Consider the following 20,767-nt stretch of genomic DNA (forward strand, 5'->3'; position numbering starts at 1 on the left):
GTTTGTTACCCACCCCATGTCCCAGATCCAGTTCTAGATGGGTTGCTCCCAGGATAGCCAATCCATTTTTAAATATTCATATCCAGTTGGCATTTTTCTTTCTCCCAGCAATCCCTTTGCTTCTTGTTTTCTCTGGGCTCTTCTCCATCTATTAACTCACCCCCTCCCCCTCCCATTATCATCGGTGCAAATACCACTTAAAGTCTTTATGGCAAAATATAATTAGGATCTGTCAAGTTTCAAGATATCCTCGTGGTCTTAATGGGAATGTAAATAGTTTCTCTTCATGATTAGAAAATACCCTCTTGTTGCAATTGGATTGATGCTGTAACGAGGAATGTCAAGAGTCCACTGTTCTGCAAAATCCATTCTGACCTGTGTTGTACTTGCTCTTAGTTATAGATAATTTATAAATAAAATATTTTTTGTAAATAATAAAAGCTGCTTTCAGTCCTGAGAAAGGTCTCTAGATTCGAAATGTGAAGTGTTTTTCTCTTAGCACATGCTGCCAGACCTGTTGAGCTTCTCCGGCACCTTCTGATTCTGTTGAAGAATCAAATATAGCTTTCACAATTGGATCAGCACTAAGGGGAGGGACCCCAATCTGCTGGACGGGTGCTTGTCGTTTTCCACTCAGAGTGCGGGGCGTGATGGTGTCTCTAGGCATTGTATCCATTTATGTTGCGGTTTCCTAGAGCGTACATTCATTATTGATACATTTTGGCGCCACTACTTCGGGCAGAAAGAGCACATTCTTGGGTCTTCATCAGTTTGGGCTACAAGCAGCAGGAACACATCAAGGGGCGTGTTTTAACACGAGTACGTTATGAGAGGGTTGCGGAAAAGGGAGGGAATTTGTGTGTTTCGCATTTCCCAGCAGCAACTTGAACCGGATTCGGCAAAGTCTGAGCGAAAGTGAAGCTGGAGCCTGTGATCCGAGTGAGTAATTGAATTGTCGCTACTGGCATCGGGGATAGGTTAAAACTACTGAAGAAATTTTCTTCACACAATTTGTTTTGCGAATGTTGGGGACTTTTAAAGCATTTTAGATAGAACAAAAATCCGTTTGTGCTTCCGGTCCCTGCATTTCCTCAATTTAACGATTAAACTGTGTGAATCACTATGTAAGTTTATTCATCTTTTCTGGAATCAAGAATCAGCTCTTAGTGTACTCCACAAAACTTTGTCTCTATTAAGCTGGATTTACTGTGCCTTAATTGGTCTTGTCACTAAAACATTACATGTAATTTATGTTTAAATTGCAGGGCAGAAAGGAAGGTACATTACGGATATGTCTTGGGACGCTGATGCTTCCTTTGACGAACAGACCCAACATATTTTGTTGAAGTTTCTTCAAGAAAATAAAGTTGAAAATCGAACCTACCAACAAGAAATTCAGAAACTTGAAAGTGAACTGAGAAATGGATCCAGATTTGATGATGATATTCAGACGGATGGTCACTGTCCTTCAGTACTTCAGCGGGCAGTCTTTCGTTCATATGAGGAACAAGGTACTAAGCTCACTCATTCCCACAGTTAACCTTGGCTACATATCTTCCAACCATGCTTCGTCTAAGGAGCCTTACTCACATTTCCTACCAACCTTTCATATCTGCCCTGACAGTGCAGCCTTCCATATCAGTGTTTCTAGTGTGTCTTCAGATTCACCTTCATCATAGTTAGCACTTTTTGCTTCCATAGTCCAAAGATGTGCAAGTTAGGTAAATTGGCCATGGTAAATTGCCCGGTAGTGTCCAAGGAGATGTGCAGGCTAGGTGGGTTATCCATAGTAAATATGGGGTTATGGTGGGAAGCTGGGTCTGAGTGGGATGCTTTTCAGAGCTTGGTGCAGACATGATAGACTGAATGGCCTCTTTCTGCACCATAGGGATTCTATGATTCTATTCACAAGATAATCTCTCAGCTTCTTTCTTTCCCAGCTTCTGCACTTACTGTTAGATCCCTACAAGTTCTGACAAAAACTCAGAAACTCAAAGTGTTAATTCTGTTTTTTTGTCTTGAGGGGTTACATCACCTTCTGAGTGTGTCTAGCATTTTCAGTTCTTATTTCAGATTCCCAGCATCAACAACATTATTATTGTAGTGTATCTTTAGCAGTTAACTACTATGGTTGCAGTATCAGGCATGAATGTATTACATCGGATAGCTTTCCCTCTTCATAGACTACATTCTGTACTCCATTAGAAGGAACAAAGGTTTGCAAGACTGAGAATCGTGAACCCACCCCCACATTAATGTCTTTCTATGTGCCTGCCCTTTTCATCATGCTGCCTTTTGGAATTTATTTTTTCACTGTATTTCTTGATGCATCTGAAGGTTAGCATGCCAATACAACAGGCAATTAGAAAGGTAAATTGCCTTTATTGCAAGGGGATTGGAGAACAAGATAAGATAGTCTTTTATAATTTCAACAATAATCACTTTCTCGTAGACTGCCAGCACGTGATATTCTCTTCTCTGACTAAGAATATTACATCATTGCTTTGTTTCAGAGATTATGTCAAAATAATCCCTGGAGATTTAACTGGCAGTAAAACACAATTGAGCCTGATGCTATTCTTACCCAACATCTGAACATTATAATTATCCATTTGTAAAGTGCTAATGAACAAGAACCTTTGTTCTCAACACACCGGGTTTCCCATTTTCAAAGAAATCCCAAATTAGATTATAAAATCCCCACAATGTGGCAAGAGGCTAGTCAGCCATTGAGTCTGCACCAAGGCTTCAAAGAGCATCTCACCAAATCCGGTAACCCTGCACTTATTGTGGCTAATCCACCAAGAGTGCACATTCTTGTACGCTACAGAACAATTTACCATGGCCAATCCACCTACCTGCTGATCTTTGGACTGTGGAGGAAACTGGAGCATCTGGCAGAAACCTATGCAGATCTGAGGAGAATGTACAAACTCCAGACAGACAGTAACCCTAGGCTGGAATTGAACCCATGCCCCAAGTGTTGTGAGGCAGCAGTGCTAACCACTGAGTCATCATTCCTGCCCCCCCTCCCCCTACAGATCATATTTTCATAGAGACTTGAAACAATATGAAAGAAGAGATTTATGAAGCATTGATAATTTTCATGAGGAAGTCAGTGGTCACGGGGTACTAACACAGTAAGCTAGAAGCAAGCTAATGTAATGCTCTTCTCTAGAAAAAGTGATTATTCAGTCATGTAATAGCTTACGTGAGGATCAACAATCCAGAAAACCAGTCAGCACAGGTTTAGAAGGCTTGTTCAAATAAACACCTCAATTTCTAGAAGACATGACAACCAAATGGACTTATGTTAAATCTTTTATATGTTGTGTACTAAAATTTCCCAAAAGACATTTGATAAAGATGCACATTAATGTCTGAGTGATTAATTGCAAGGTTCTAGAAATTCAGGGTAAATTTGATGATGGATAAGAAACTTTAGAAGGATAGAAGATAACAAAGATGTCTGGTAAGAAAAGAACTCGGTGACGTGCACTTGGTATGTTTTTAATTGACATTGGTAAGTGATTCAGAAACTCACTGCCAGTCAGTCAGTTTGGAGACATCATCATCCAAGGAGTGATATCAAAGCAGAAAATTGAAAAATTATAGAACAAGTTAAACAACATTTGGCCAATCAGACAAATGTAATATATTGCATCTAGAAAGAAAAATGAGTGACATGCATATTCTTTTACTCAGCAAAAGATGAAGAGGGAAAAAACAAATAGACACACACCATGTCCAGCCAGTATAGTACAGAAAGCTAATAAAATACGTAGCCAAAACCATGGAATACAAGTCAAATGAAGTTGTGATCAATTTGTGTGTTACTGTGCTGACATCATATCGCAAGTGCTGTATCGATTTCTGATTGCCAATAACGGAAAGATGTTAAAGCGGTGCCAAAAAATAGCCACGAGGCTGAACCCATCTCAAACAATATGAAAGCACATGAAAAACATCCAAATTAGGAGGGAGAGTAGGCCATTCAGCCTCTTGATCCTGCTCTGTCATTCATAAGATATGGCTGATCTGATTATGGCATCAAATCCACTTTCTTGTCTATCTCCAGTATCATTTGAACATTGTTTGTTAAGAGTCTAACCTACCTAAAAAGTATTCAATGACTGCTGCCACTTCTTGCTGGGGGGAAATAAAATCTACATTTGTTCTCACCTCTGTCTTGACAGGCAGACCCCTTATCTTTACACTGCCCCCCGCTGTTCCAATCTGCATCTACCTTTCCTGTCCCCTCAGGATTTTGTCTGTTGTACTGAGGTGTGATCTTATTCTTCCTAACCCAAATAGTTGCAGGCCCTATATGTCTAATCCTTTCTCAAAAGTTAACCCCTTCTTCCCAGGAATAAGTTGGTAAGTGAACTTTTAATCCTCTGCTTCTCATACAATTAAATAAGTTGATCAAAGCTGTAGTGTTCTCGCCACAATTTGATACAACTGTAGCAAAAATACTTATTTTTAGATACTATTCCTCTTGTAATAAACAACAATATTTTGCTTGCCTTTTTGATGACTTACTGTACCTGCAATCTAACTGTTTCATGTACCAGGATGCCCACTCAGTGCCTTAGAGTTTTTCAAACTCTTTCCAATTAAGTAATGCACTGCTTTTCTATTCTTCCTGTGAACTATTTCAAATTTTTCCACTTTAAACACCATCTGTCCAATTGTTGCGCACTTGCTTAACCTATTTATGCCCTTTGGCAGACTCCTTGTGCCCTCTATGCAGCTAACTTTCCTACTTATAAAGAAATTTTAGCAACCACACATACAGTCCCTTCATTCAAGTAATGTAGATTATAAATAGTTGAGGCCACGACACTGATCCATGTGGTATTCTATTCACCATTTCTTGCCAAACCAAAAAGGACCTATTAATGCCTACTCATTCCTTCCACAAAAATAAAATGCTTGATTGCATTGGGATTTTCTTATCACAGATGGTGATCATTTATTGTTTCCTGCTCTTGGACTCCTTCCTTTCTGGTATAGGCAAATTACATTTGTGATGGGACTTTTCTAGAATTTAGGGACTTTTGCAACTATCTCAGCAAAATGTCTTGAGGAAATTCTGAAGTAGTTTTGGTTTTTCACTCTTGAACGGAGGTGTTTATTCTCTAAACAAACCTGAAGATATAAATATGACAATCAATTTGATGAAAAAACATTCAGATGGTAGAAGCTGAGTTTAGTGCAAATTACCTGTTGCTTTATTTTCAGCAAATCGAGGTGATGAAGAATTGTACAGAGTTATAGCTGCACAGTTGGTTGCGTTGGGAGATGAATTGGATCAAAGTATCATTAATCATGCCTCGATTGAAGAATTTATCCGTGCAAATGAAACGATGCAGCCCCAAGAGGTAAGCTGTCAATATAGTTACTAAGCTTTTAGAAAATTGTTGATTCCATCCATATTTTTAAGAATATGGGGAAAACATTTCAAGAATAATAGATTAACAAAGTTGGTAGGTAGTATAAAACTTCAGTATTACTAAAAAAAAGATACATTTTGTCAAAGATTTTTGTTATATTCATCAGGACAATTAACAAGAAATACCAATGTTAAAGGAAAACAACATTTGTACTTTATGAAAAGAGAGTGCTGACTAGTTGGCAAATTACTGTATTGGAGAGGCATTGCAATGTTTTTGTTTCAGCATTAGTAAGTTCATAACTTTAATCTTTTGGCTTTTCATTTCTCAGGACAATTCTGCAACTGTCAATTTGCCTAACTAATCTCTTGCATCTCCAGCTGATCTTGGAGAACTAGGACAACCCTAAAGGATAGCCTTTTTTTCCTCCAACCAGCTGTTCCCCTGTCCCTTTGATATAAAAAGTACAAGTAATCCATGGATGTCTGAAGATCATGATTATCCATAAAGCTTCCTATGTTGCATATTTCTATTAATTTTGGTTTGGTGTTTTAACCCAGTTTGTCACTATGACATCATCGCTCTGGAGTTTCTAAACTCTCTTTCCCTTTGCTACTGGCTTCAAGCTCATTTCATTCATGATTGAAACAAAATGTGAGGGTGCAAATTCTAAATTTGACAAGTTAGGAGAGCCACTGAGAATGGGAGTGATGAGTGAATGGGTCAGAATAAACCAGGAGACATTTGACATGCTGTAGTCTTTGTCCACCACCACTAAATCCCAAATCCTTCCCTCCAACCCCATAAATCCTCTATTGCTCTAACTGTGGCCTTTTCCAACTTCCCTGTTATGGGGGTTGGCTAGCTCAGTTAACTGGATGCTCATTTTCAATGCAGAATGACGCCAAGACTGTAGGTTCTGTTACCACGAAGGTCCTGCCTTTCCAACCTCACCCTTTGCCTGAGGTGAGGTGACTGTTAGGTTAAACTAACCACTAGTTGTCTCACTCTGATGACAGAACAGCTCTATGGTCCTCTTAGACTATGGTGATTTTACCTTACCTGTTCATCACAACATTTGTAGCAGAGTTGTAAAGAAATTTTATCTTATTCTCCATAAACCTTTTACGTTCTCCCTAAACCTTTCTCTTTAAAATCTCAAAAATCTAACCAGCTTTTATTCTTGCCTGAAACACTCTCGCCTCAATATCAAAGACTTGAATTGAATTGAATTTATTGTCATATGTACAGTGAAGAGCTTTGTCTTGTGAACAATACAGGCAGATCAGAGTTAATTAGCATAGATAAGTAAATAATAGATAAACAGCAGCAAAAACCAAAACAAAGGTACAGGTGAATGTTAAGAGTTTGAGAGTCCATTCAGTATTCTAACAACAGTAGGGTAGAAACTGTTCTAAAACCGACTGGTACGTATGCTCAGGCTTCTGTACCTTCTCCCCGATGGTAGAGGTTGTAGAAAAGCATTGCCAGGATGGGATGGATCTTTAAGAATGCTGGCGGCCTTTCCTTGACAGCAGGCCTGGTAGATGGATTCTATCGATGGGAGGTTGGCCTTTGTGAATGTCTGGGCCGATTTCACCACTCTCTGTAACCGTCTCTGATCTTGAATGGTACAGTTGCCATACCAGGTAGTTATACAGAGCGAAAGTGAGTACTGCAGATAGTGGAGATCAGAATCAAGATTAGAGTGGTACAGCATCCGAGGAGCAGGAAAATTGACGTTTTGGGCAAAAGCCCTTCATCATGCCACATTCCTTGCCTTTCACTCCTCCCTAGAACAGCTTGACACCAAGAACAGCTATGTAAGAACCCTATTCATTGACTACAGTTCAGCCTTCAACACTATTATCCCTGTGAGACTGATTACTAAACTTAGTGATCTTTGACTAAGCCCCACTCTCTGCAACTGGATCCTGAGTTTCCTGACCCACAGGCCACAATCAGTGAAGATTGGGGACAATATTTCATCCTCACTAACACTCAACATTGGAACCTCCCCTGGGGTGCGTACTCAGCCCCGTACTGTACTCACTGTATATCCATGACTGCGTTGCTAAATACCAGACTAATGCCATTTACAAGTTCGTTTATGACACCACCATAGTCAGTCGAATCTCAGATGGCATGAAACACTATTGACGGGAAGTGAAAGATCTGGAAAAATGATGCACTAAGAATAATCTAGCTCTCAATGCCGGCAAAACCAAGGAACTTATTATTGACTTTCAGTGGGATGTTGCTCATGCCCCCCTAGACATTAACAGCACAGAGGTGGAACGAGTGGAGAGTGTCATCAACAACTTTCTTGGACTATTCATGTGGACACACTGATTACAAAGGCCTAGCAATGTCTTTTCTTCCTCAGGTAGCTGAGAAAATTTGACATGACGGTGAATACCCTTGCCAACCTTTATAGGTGTGGCATCAAGAGCATTCTGTCTGGATGTATATGCTCACAATTCTTTGCTTACAAAATTTGCATTTGTGCACTTTAATTTACACACAATTTGATGTATATTTTCAGCAGAATAAAAAAATTGAGTGAATAAATTAATAGGAATAGGATAAAAATACAAAAAAAATCTAAATCTTGACTGAAAAATGATCCATTAGGTTAAGATGAAAATGACTGGGTCTTTCAAAGGTTAACATGTATGCTGAATCATGAAAAGGAGCAAAATAGATTCTTTAACACGTTATGTTTATTTATACTTTGCAGTAATCTATTTAATTAATATCATGAGTAAACCTTTTTACAGAAAATGGAAACGTCACCACAGTTTGTGACAATACCATAGCTTTTAAGAGGTGTATTTTGTCCTAGTTTTATGAAGAGAGGTTGTGATAGAGGTCCTGAGCACTCTGTTCCCAGCCAATAAACAGCTTGTGAGATCTTCAGGTTTTTTTTCAAAAAGTTGGAACAAAAGAAGCAGTATGAAGGAATGGGGTCAAGTTCCCACAGAACCAGGATTTTAGTTTAACTTTCAGTAGTGGTTGGGGTTTGGAAGCTGCCATACATCTCTCCCTGCTATACAAAACACGAGTCCTCTCTCTCCCTCTCTCTCTGAATTTTGTCTTGTTCTTTGCTGTTGGATTGGACAAACACTGCATGTGGGTAAGTCTATTTTACAAAATTTGCCTCCATAAAAGGATGTTTATAGGATGTTACTATCTTAGAAAAGCTCATCTGTAATAGTTAACATATATCTTGCTAAGTATTTCGATAGAGTTACAGTTAAGCCTTTTTAAAAATTCTTATTTTGTCTCTATTTTAACTATATAGTGCAAGAATAAACTGTATATTTCTTCAGGCTAGTTTGACCAATTGAACTGTCTTACACTTATCTTTAAAAATAAGAAAAAGTTGAGGTCTAGGATACCTTCCTAGTATATTTTGAGGGGATTCCGTCTGGTCCATAACACTTGCAACAGTGGTGTTAAATATTAGTCTTTCTTTAACTTTTTTCTTCAGAGGAATGGTAGAAATGTTAGTTAAAAACATAAATGTTTCAGCTGCAAAGTGATATGAGCTTAAATTAAAAAGCTCTGAGACATTGCTTATCTAAATACTTGGAAGAACCAGTTTAATTTTGACTAAAAAGAATTTCAGAATGAAAACCCTCCTGAATGTCTTTTCCCGAGATTGCTTACAGAAGTTCCATTTCCAAAGGAAATTTTCTTGATGTGATTTAGTATCTGAATACCTCAATGTGACAGTAACTTCACTAAGGAAAGATTCAAGATGAAATGTGGAATTCATAAGTTGTTTGACAAGTTCTGCTTTCTGCTGGCTTATCAGAAATGGCATCCAACCTTTTGGCTTGTATTGAAATGCAATAAGTGGCATGAAAGTGCTATATTTGCATGGTAGTTACAAAATAAACTTGCGAAACAAAATTAGAGTTGGTCCGAGGTGACTGGAGGAGCCAATTTATTGTCAGTTAATACTTGTGTATTTAAACTTTAATGACTGTCTTTTAGCAATATGCTAATTGTTAATTACTGTCAATGAACCTTTCTGCCTTCAAAAATGAACTATTCAACGTCTGGAGTTTCATTCATTTAAAATTAGCACTTGTACTTTTCCTTTGTATTCTTTCCTCAGTTTTCTCATTTTTAAGTTCTTCCAGTATCTGATTTGATATTTATACTTTATTTTCAATCATTGTGCTTTTGTTTCACCATCTTTTAATGTGACAGCTATACTTACAGCAACTTGTGGTTCAAAGTATTAGTATGATTAAATAGCCAAGTGAAAGTTTAGCTAATAGCAGACACTATCAGATCCACGTATGCCGCAAATTATGCCTCTGTAATCTTTTATACCCATGTGGTTCAAATATAAGTGGACTGAAGCAACCATCAAGTTTAGAAAAATGTTAACTTCTCACCTTCTTCTGAGGTTGGGATATATTTTTTTCCCTGATTTGTTTGCTACAAAACCAAACAAGATTACAGATATAAATGCAAATGCAAAATGGAATTTACTCAACTGTTCACCGAATGGGTATCTTCCATTCTAATTATAGTGAGATAATGTTAAAATAAAAAAGGAAACAGCCTGAACAACTTCCTTGTTTTGGTTTGATTCATACTTAAATGCTTGGAGACTGATTTTACTGTGACTTATTTCAATTTTAGTAACAGGCATTTGTTTTGTACAAGTTTGCATATGTTTATATAAATTGTGTATATAAAATTAATCCCTAATGACTGGATGTAAATCTTGTCAATATAATCATTAATCTTTCTTTTTTAATATATCAGGATGGAACCAGAATTATGTCTTCCATGATTGCCAGTTTAACCACTCAAAGAAATGGCGTTACCCAAGATATGCCCCAGGAGAAAGTCTTCCTATTACTGGCAATGATACTGTTCAAAAAAACTGTAGTAGAGAAACCTCTATTGCTTCCACGCATCTTCAGAACCACTGTCCAGTACATTAGCAATACACTCCAAAATTATATCCAGAATACTGGAGGATGGGTAGGTCTTTTTTTAAAATGTGTTTAGTGATACACCATGGATTGACATGGCGTTAAAAAAAAATTAAGAACTCAGTTTAATATTACTGAATTTGTGAATAAAAACTGAAGTAATGATGCAACATAATGCAAGAATGGAAAACCAGATGGGCCAGAAGGTCATTAAGTGATCCACTAGATTACTAAATGTAAATTTAGTTGCCAGAACATTTTTAGCTCGGCTGTTATGAGGAAGAGAGAGGAAGGACTAATACAAAAGCAAATTGGTGTCGGAGTGAAAATCTGAAATGAAAGATAATGTGGGAATATTCAGATCTGGCAGTAACTTTGCAAAAAGAAATAGATAACCTTTCAAGTCGAGGACCTTCCCTAGGAACATGTAAAAGTCTAGTGTTTGTTTCTTCTTGGATGTCTTATGCAAAGTCAAGTTAATAGAATACTTGGCTGGGATATCCTATTGGTACAAATGGGATATAGCTGGGTGAGAAACAAGTTGGAAAATAGATGAAGCAGTGTTGACACCTTACGACTTAAAGCAGCTGATTCTCCTGTTGTCGAGCAAAATAGCATAATCCTGATGGTAGAGGAATAGAGGAGTTAAATGGAGCCAAACCCAACTATTGAAGTTGAATAGGCTGATGGACACGGGGGGATAAGGGTTTTCAGGTTGTCGACCTGTTACTAGAGGGTTCTACGGAGATTAGTGATGGGACCACAATGGTTTACAAAATATACTAATGACTTGGAAGAAGGCAAATATACTGTGGCAGAATGTGCAGACTACACAAAGATAGGTGGAAAGGCAGGTTAAGAGACGAATACATAGTTTCCAGAGAGATATTGATATGATAAGTGGGAAAGTTAGCAAATGCAGTATATGTGGGAAAATGTGAAGTTGTTCATTTTGGAAGGTAGAACAAAAGAACTATTATTTAAAAAGAGAAAAGCTGCATAAAGCAGCAACACAAATTGACTTGTGGCTACTTGTGCACAAAACACAGCCAGCACCCAGTTGCAGTAGGTAATCAGGATATCTAATGGAATGTTGGCTCTTATTTTAAGTAGGAGTAGGGAAGTCTTACTGCAACTGTACAATATCCTGGTGAGCCATATCAGGAGCACTAATAGTAGCTTTGGTCCCCTTATTTAACTAAGATATCATTTCATTGGAGGCAGCTTAGAGAAGAATCACTAGGATGCCCCATGGTTGGAGGGATTGTCATATGAGCAAAGGTTAAATAGTTTAGGACTCTTCTCACTGGAATTTCATGCTGGGAAACTCCAGTTGGTAGTGGATTGCAAGATAAGGAATTTGTGGAATGTCTACGAGATGGAATTTTGGAGCAGCTTGTAGTGGAGCCCATAAGGGAATGGGCAATACTAGATTTAGTGTTGTGCAATGAGGCAGACTTGATAAGCGAGTTAAAGGTGAAGGAACCCTTAGGAGGCAGTGATCATAATATGATTGAATTTACTCTGCAATTTGAGAGGGAGAACATAGAAGTAATTGTATGACAGCTGAATGAAGGCAACTACAGAGGCATGAGGGAGGAGCTGGATAGAATTGACAGAGAGGAGCCTAATGGGAAAGACAGTGGAACAGCAATGGCAGGAGTTTCTAGGAGTAATTCAGGGGACACAGCAGAGATTCGTCTCGAGGAAAAAGCAGCATAGTACAGGGAGGATGAGGCAAACATGGCTGACTAGGGAAATCAGGGATAGCAGAAAAGCAAAAGAGAAAGCATATAATGTGGCGAAGGGTAGTGAGAAACCAGAGGATTTAGAAGCTTACAAAGACCAACAGTGGACAATAAAAAGAAATAAGGAAGGTGAAGAATAAATAGCCAGCAATATAAAGGAACAATAAGAGTTTCTTTAAATATATAAAAGGGCAAAAGAGAGGCAAAAGTGGACACTTGGCCGCTGGAAAATGGCAGTGGAGAGATAGTTGTGAGGAACAAGAAAATGGCTGACGAACCGAATAATTAATTCGCGTCAGTCTTCACAATGGAAGACATGAGTAAGATCTCAAAAGTTCAAGAGAGTGAGAGAGCAGAGCTGAGTATGCTGGCCATCACCAAGGAGAAGGTGCTAGAGAAACTGAATGGCCTGAAGGTGGATAAATCACCTGGACCAGATGGACTACACCCCAGAGTTTAGATTAGATTAGACTTACAGTGTGGAAACAGGCCCTTCGGCCCAACAAGTCCACACCGACCCGCCAAAGCGCAACCCACCCATACCCCTACATTTACCCCTTACCTAACACTACGGGCAATTTAGCTTGGCCAATTCACCTGACCCGCACATCTTTGGACTGTGGGAGGAAACCGGAGCACCCGGAGGAAACCCACGCAGACACGGGGAGAACGTGCAAACTCCACACAGTCAGTCGCCTGAGTCGGGAATTGAACCCGGGTCTACAGGCGCTGTGAGGCAGCAGTGCTAACCACTGTGCCACCGTGCCGCCCTGATTGGCAGTTCTAATGGAGATAGCTGAAGAGGCAGTGGAGGCATTAGTGGTGATCTTTCAAGAATCGCTAGAATCAGGAAGGGTCCTGGAGGACTGGAAAATCATTAATGTGACACCCCATTTAAAAAAGGGAGTAAGACAAAAGATGAAAATTACAGACCGATTAGCCTAACCTCGGTTGTGGGCAAGATCCTGGAATCCACTGTAAAAGAGGAGATTTCTGAATACTTGAAAGTGTATGGTAAAATAGGCAAAGTCAGCATGGTTTTATCAAGGGGGGTCGTGCCTGACAAATCTGTTAGAATTCTTTGAGAACTAATGAGCAGTTTAGACCAAGGAGAGCCAATGGATGTTATCTACCTGGTCTTCAAGAAGGCCTTTGACAAGCTGCTGCACAGGAGGCTACTGAGTAAGATAAGGGCCCATGGTGTCAGAAGCAAGTTGCTAGCATAGATAGAAGCTTAGTTGTCTGGCAGAAAGCAAAAAGTGGGGATAAAAGGTCCTTCTCGGGATGGCAGCTGGTGACAAGTGGTGTTCACAAGGCTCAGTGTTGGGACCACAACTTTTAACAATCTAAATGAAGGAACTGAGGGCATTCTGGCTGAGTTTGCAGATGATACTAACATAGATAGAGGGACAGGTAGCATTGAGGAAGTGGAGAGGTTAGGAGAGTGGGCAAAGAAGTGGCAGATGGAATACAATGTAGAAAAGTGTGAGGTCATGCACTTCGGTAGGAATAAGAAAGGCATGGACTATTTTCTAAATGGGGAGAAAATTCAGAAGTCTGAAGTGCAAAGAAATTTGGGAGTTCTAATCAAGGATTCTCAAAGTAAACTTGTAGGTTGAGTTCGTAGTTAGGGAGGCAAATGCATTAATGGCAATTATTTTGAGAGGGCTTGAATATAAAAGTAGGATGTACTTCTAAGGCTCTGGTCAGACCACATTCAGAGTATTGTGCACAGTTCTGGGCCCCATATCTCAGGAAGGATGTACTGGCCCTGGAGCATGTTCAGAGGAGGTTAATAAGAATGGTCCCAGGAATGAAAAGCTTAACATATGAGGAACATTTGAGAACTCTGGATTTATAGTTGAGTTTTGAAGGATTGCAGGGGGTGATCTAATTGAAACTTACAGAATATGGAATGAAGAGTATGGTGCTGGAAAAGCACAGCCGGTCAGGCAGCATCTGAAGAGCAGGAGAATCGACATTTCAGGCAAAAGCCCTTCATCAGGAAGGCTTATGCCCAAAACGTGATTCCCCTGCTCTTCGGATGCTGCCTGACCAGCTGTGCTTTTCCAGCACCACTCTGATCTCCAGCATCTGCAGTCCTCCCTTTCTCCTAGAATACGGAAAGTCCTGGACAGAGTAGATGTTGGGAAGATCTTTCCATTGGTAGGAGAGACTAGACCAGACAAAATTAATTTAAAGCAAGAACTCACTTTGGAACATCCTCAGGCCATGAGATATATCCTCAGTGCAATTTAGTCATGAGTATAGTCATAGTTGGCAGAGGTTTCAGCAGACAATCTGTACAAAACAAAATCTGTAGTCAGCAAGTCTTGGTCTTTTAAAACCAAGGACAGATTTTATTTGTTTTGGAAGCAGTTTAGAGAAGATTCACTAGTCTGATACCTGGCTGCCTTTGCATTCATTGGAGTTTTAAGAAGAACACCTCTCTTCTAAATACAAAATTGAGGGGGATTGACAGGGTAGACGCTGAAAGGATACTCACTCTTCTGGGAAATCATCAAGTTCAGACACATATTTAAAATAAGAGGTCTCTCTTTTTAAATTGTTTTTTTTCCAGAATATTCTTGCCCAGCGTAGTCCAGGTTGGGTCATCGGCAGTAGTTTTTAAAATCTACAGGGGAGTCATCTTGAGCACCAGGAAAGTAGAATTAAGACCAAAACCAGATTGGTCATTAATCTTATTGAAATAGAGGAATAGGCCCAAGGTATCAAATGGCCTGCTACCCCAAAATAACAAAGTAGCATTGGTTGAAAAATGAAACAACTTGTCAGGGAGACCAGAATTCCAAAACACTTCTTCAAATAGTACTTTGGCTTTTTTAAAAAGGTGACTATAATAAATGCAAATATTTCAGTTGAATGATAGCAGTATTCTAGAAACATTGCAGTAGCAGAGGTGTTAAGCATGATACTAGCTAATGCTAATTGTTGTATGCCATTGATCGCACAACGTTGTTTTTAAAACTGAGGCTGACAAGTTTAAATGATCTTTATTGGTGGAATAAAAGGCTTGCAAAGATTAAGAGCTCCATTTTGTTTACTTTTTAATTGCCCTCATTCCCTATTAGCTCCACTAACTTGCCAATTTCATAACTTCAGCTCTTGGAAAATAACCTAGTAAATAAATGAATAACTGAGCAGTGCATAGAAAATTGCTTGATAATTACTCTTCCAGCTACATTTTCACCTGGTCATAACAATTCAGAATGCAATTTTCTCCAAAGAGAGCTGTTGATGATATGTTCCTATTGTGCATGTATGGAGTGAACTGTTATAGGAAGTGATAGAAGCTGGTACAGTTACAACATTTAAAAGGTATCTGGATGGACATATGAATAGGAAGAGTTTAAGAGGGATATGGGCCAAGTTCTGGCACGACGAGTTGGACTGAAGGGTCTGTTTCCATGCTCTGAGTCTAAGTCCTAGGGCCTCGTGTGGTGCAATAGTAGTGTTCCTAATTTTGAACCAGGAGGCTTGGGTTTGAGTCTCACTAGCTGCAGAGGTGTGTAATAACATTTCTAATTAATCTTTTCAAAAAATACTACTCAGGTGTCATTTCTGTACAATTAGGTTCCTACATAAATATTTTAATCTTGACTCCAGTTATATAGAAAATGGCCAACAATTATCCATAAATTTCACTGAAATGTTTGAATTATAGAGATTAAGGTATTAATATCATTTACAGTTGGTCATAATATTACAGTATTACCACAAGCTTACCATGATTTGTTTTCCTTTCACAGCAAAATATACATTGAGACAAGCAAGTAACAGAAATACCTTCGATACAAGTTTAGCCGATTTCATTTATATTCTTGTAAAACCAGGTTACATGGAAGCCATTTTAAGAATCTTTTCAGTACTTTTGTTTTATAATATGAAATAACAAATCTATAGCTTTAACGATCCTAACTGAAAACGGAATGGATTTAAAAGTAGATAGATAATTGAGGCGTCACTAAAAAAATGTTCCCAAATGCAATGAAATTCTTGTAATCTTTCTGAATGCATTCAGTTCTGTATTCAAATACTTGGTGATTGCAATTTCGAAATTCATGACAATATGATTACAAATACTATAAGGATATTGCTTATGTCTAGAATAAAAAGTGTTAAATTTACTGTTTTTTAATTTATAATTTACATGGGAAAATTAACTGAATTTAAAGAATTACACCATTTAAATGTATACATCTGGTCTGTTTACTCTTGATTTGAAATTTATTTTAAAATAGAGCTAAAAATAATCATATTTCCTTAAGCTTTCATCTTTTTTTTCAATAAAGAAAACTATACTATCACAAATTTTTTTCATTTAAAAAAAACTTGTATTGTGCATTTTCCACTACCTAATCACACCCCAAACACATCATAGCTATCAAAATTACTTTGTTCTTAATAGCAGGTGCAGTAACATAGACAGTAGTTTATCAGAACAGCTGAACACCACACTCATTTTAATGCCAAATTAGTCAGTTGTGGAGGTCAGGTTGGTGGTGGAGGAAAGATAGAGTTGGAATTTAGGTGATAGTGCAATTGTTCAGCAAGTGCTGCCCAATCCTGTGTTAATGTAGTTATTAATAAATTTAGTAAATCGATCCAACTTTATAACTTGGCTCATCCATACTTGCAGTAAGTGACAGAGGCTTGATTTCTGCAAATAAAAGATGTTCTAGCCTTACCTTTTTTTTAAAAAAAATTGAATTACCCAGAAGCATGGGAAGCTCACAGATTTCCCCCCCCCCTTTATTTTCTCTACAGCAAAGACTGCAACAATCAATGTACCTTCTCCAGGGGAGTATAAATTTGAGAGTGCTAATTTCAATCTTGCATTTGACTGGATAATTGGAGGATAAACTTCATTTCTTTTTAGCAAGGAACTTCTATCAAGTAATTTAAAGTACCTAGCGAAGCCTATGATACTTGTATTGATTCTTTCTTCCCACCAAATAGCTCACATCCTTCAAGTGCCAAAGTAAACAAATGACCCCTGCAGTATAACATACACAACATGCTGGGCAAACGTATATAGAAACAAGCCGTATAGACACATCAATTGAATGCTAATAAGAAAATTGCAGATTGTTTGGTTGGAGAGTTTATATTACAGGTCACCTAGGCTCTTTTCACTTCATTTGCTGTAGTCAAATTAATAGCAGGCAATAAGCAGTTACTGGGAAGAATGGAGTGTACACTAATACTTCAGAAATAGCTTTGAAATTGATTTTTAAAAAAATTGTTGGAATGCTGGCATTTGTTGCCCATCTATTTCTCCAAGGTGCTGGTGATGACCGGTTAGTCTAAAATGGTTTTATACACCCACTAACCTGTTTAGCAGTTTCAGTTGACCCAGCAACAATGAAATGCAAGCAATGTTACGAATTTGAAGACATGCATAATACCTTTGAGAGAGAGAATACTGTTCTGAACTGAGAGCGTACATGACTAGATGGTAGAGTGTACTGGAAAATTGAAAATATGTAACAGTTGGTTGTGAAAGGGATACCTGAATTTTGATGCGGTTTTGACAACAATTCAAATTTAACCAGTTTAAATTAAGCCACAGAATAAAACCTAATTGAATTTCAATAAATCAGACAATCCAACATCAGGTATAAGAATGCAAACATTTTGAAAATTAGATTGGAATAGTGCTGGAAAAGCACAGCAGGTCAGGCAGCATCCGAGGAGCAGAAACAAAATTGACGTTTCGGGCAAAAGCTCTTCATCAGGACCGAAAGCAGGGATACTCCTGGGTGGAGAGATAAATTGGGGGCGGGGGGGGAGAAAAAGGTAGCATAGAGTACAATAGGTATGTGAGAGACAGAGCTCACTCACGTCAATAATTTCAGTCCGAGACAAGATCTGTATCAGTAGTGTCATTTATTTCACACTTGCAAGTGGGTGTGATGTCCACAAGGCAGGGACAAAACACACCAAATTCAACGAATACTTGATATTTATATAATTTGGTTTCTATTTTTTTTAGATCATTGCTTCTCCCCTGTTTACATCCTCCATTTCGCTAAGACCAGTACCCATTACTCCTGTTTATCTCTGGTCTTATCCAGCCTTGCCTGTGACAAAATGCTTATTTCTGGCCTCACAAACCATTTGACCTCATCCTGCTGTAGATCATTGTTAGGCACATTCTTTGCTTACCATTATCTACTCCCTCCATCTGTGCTGCCCCTCACAGCATCTTATCTAGTCGCCTGTATTTCTATCATTGTTTTGCAGTCCTGTTTCTTTCTTACATACATTCTTAGCTAATACACAAAAAAACAATTATGCATTTCCTCCACATAGTTTTCATTCTTGTTGACTCAGCTCTTGGCTGAAACAATTACACACTGGTGTGAGTTCATTTACTTTGTATCAGCAATTATAATTGCAGCAGTAACATTACCTATAACGCACAGGTAGAGGGGAGTGGGATGAAGGTGATAGGATCAGAGAGGAAGATGGGAAAGAAGATTGCTTACTATCTACCAGTCCTTCCTGCCAGTTAAGAGAAAGGACGGTGGGGGCTTATAGGTGTGAATATTTGCTTAAATGTGTTAAAAAGGAGAGATTTGAAACAGCCCAGGACTCAGACCTGTAAGCCTCTCTCTAGGTTCATCCCAGAGATCATACTCTTTGGAAGTCTGGAATAAAAAAAACTTCTTAGACAGATTAGTTTAATTTTAGTCATCCCCTTTATTTACCAATAGCATCACTGCTACAACATAACACTGATACCGTTAAGCTAAACTAACTAGGTTCTAATAGCCTATGAGCCTAGGGTACCAGCTCTTCAAGTGCCCCAATGGGCTACTTCGATGTACTGATACAAAGTAGCTACCTTTGTACAAAAGTTTTTTTTAAAATTGCATGTTCTTAATTAGACAGTTAACAGTGAAAGACAATAATTTGTTAAGAAAAGTTAATTGACATGTCTGTGTACACTTGACTAATCACTCCTGAGCCATTCATCAGATGGGAAAAACATACTCAGCAGAGTTAGGCACCTGCTAGTGAGATAAACTCCTATCATAGAGGAGCCAGCCTAAGCTAATTGGGATGTTCATAAGGTAACCTTGCACAACTCACATGTCTGATACAATTATTTTACAAAATGGCTTCTTAGCAAGGAGGGCAAACTTTTGACCATAAAATATGCTAGAATCTCTTCAGTCTTAGACTTAGAATAATTTCTAAGCTCGGAGCAGACTCCTGCTTTTTAAGCATTGAATCATTCTGTACCTGAGGCTGAGATGTTACCATAAGGTGCATTAAAACGGACTCACTAGTTTTGAATTAATGATGCTTTCTTTTCAGGGTTGTGATTCAAATTCAAATAAGACACCAGATTTGATTAGTTAGAATTGATAGTGGGGCAGTCTGTCAAGTGGTCTGTAAGAACAGCAAGTAAAAGGTAATATTAGGGAAGCTTTTACAGAGTTTGTATTTAATAACTGTGATATTGCATAGCCATTACTAAAGTCCCAAAATGCAATTAAATTCAATCTATAGAAGATAAGCACCAACAGTTAATTTTCTACAGGCTCCAATAGCCTCCGCCCTAAAATGGCCTCTCTGTAGTGTCCTTTTGAACTCTCCAGGTTTTGTAATAGCAGTTTTTTTTCCCCTCTGTCTGCCCTGCTTGCAAGGGGTAATAAGACTCCATTATAATTAACAGCATCTGACTGTTAATTGCAAAGCTGTTGATAGTACAAAGTTTTGTTTCAGGGTCAGAATCAAACACTGGCATTAATTTCACAAGGGAATGTCTGAATGTCATCATTTGGTGTCCTGTTCACACCGATTCACCGATACTCAGGCAAATGTTCTTAGTTGCCTGACAGCATTCTGTTATCACTTGGTAAGCCCAGATGTCCTGACCGTCTGCAGTTTGAGCCTTGCTGCTGGTCTATTTTCTGCTGCAGTAAATGGGTTCTACAATTCAGTATTACAGGTTTTAAGGTGATAAAAGTGAACATTTGAGAAAGTGTAAGTTTAAAAAATTAATTTTATTGTCTTTAAAGTGAAATTTGGGAGTTCTCAGTCACTCATTTTAACAGATTACAAGGTGAGGTGAGCTTTTCTGGGTATTTAGTCTAATTAACAGAGTGGTTCACCTCAGTGTTATAACAGTTTGGGGGCTTGGGTCTGAGATTTGGAGAGGCTTACGCAAATCTGGTCAGGAATTTGGACAGATTTGAATTGATGAGGTGAGAGAAAGGAGAAAGGGGGGGGGGGAAAGAAAGGAGAAAGAGAAGAGTGGGGGTATAGAGAGAAGAATTTGAACTTTAGACAGGATGGAGATGAAGAGACGAGGTAGTAACATATACAAAATGTTTGAACATGGCTTTGACATCTTATCAAAATGTGGCATTCTTCATTTCATTTGAAAAATTGTCTAGACAGAACTTGTGGATAACGCTGATTCAGACTAAGCTGGTAGGCAGGGCTAGTGAGGTATTTACAGCACTGTCAGATGAGGGGTGAAAAGATTATGCAGATATCTCAAAAAGGCTATTTTGAGTGCCAATGATTTGGTACCAGAAGCATAGAGGCAGAGACAGAGACAAAGAAGGAACCAGGTCAGACAGAGTTTGAAATAATTAAAAACAGTAGTAAATTTGATAAAAAT

The 20,767-nt window shown here is 38.5% G+C and overlaps 1 protein-coding gene across 1 annotated transcript; it reads left to right on the forward strand.

The window, feature by feature from the left end:
• Positions 1-846: 846 nt before the first annotated feature.
• Positions 847-16,320, forward strand: LOC132824709 (BH3-interacting domain death agonist-like). The gene is made up of 5 exons (XM_060839379.1): positions 847-939; positions 1,266-1,511; positions 5,245-5,384; positions 10,185-10,406; positions 15,876-16,320. Exons 2-5 carry the CDS (start codon positions 1,292-1,294, stop codon positions 15,888-15,890), a joined length of 597 nt encoding a protein of 198 aa, XP_060695362.1. The 5' UTR covers positions 847-939; positions 1,266-1,291; the 3' UTR covers positions 15,891-16,320.
• The last annotated feature ends 4,447 nt before the right edge of the window (positions 16,321-20,767 follow it).

The sequence above is a fragment of the Hemiscyllium ocellatum genome, chromosome 19 (genome assembly GCF_020745735.1).
Source record: "Hemiscyllium ocellatum isolate sHemOce1 chromosome 19, sHemOce1.pat.X.cur, whole genome shotgun sequence".
In the NCBI taxonomy this organism is placed as follows: Eukaryota; Metazoa; Chordata; class Chondrichthyes; order Orectolobiformes; family Hemiscylliidae; genus Hemiscyllium; species Hemiscyllium ocellatum.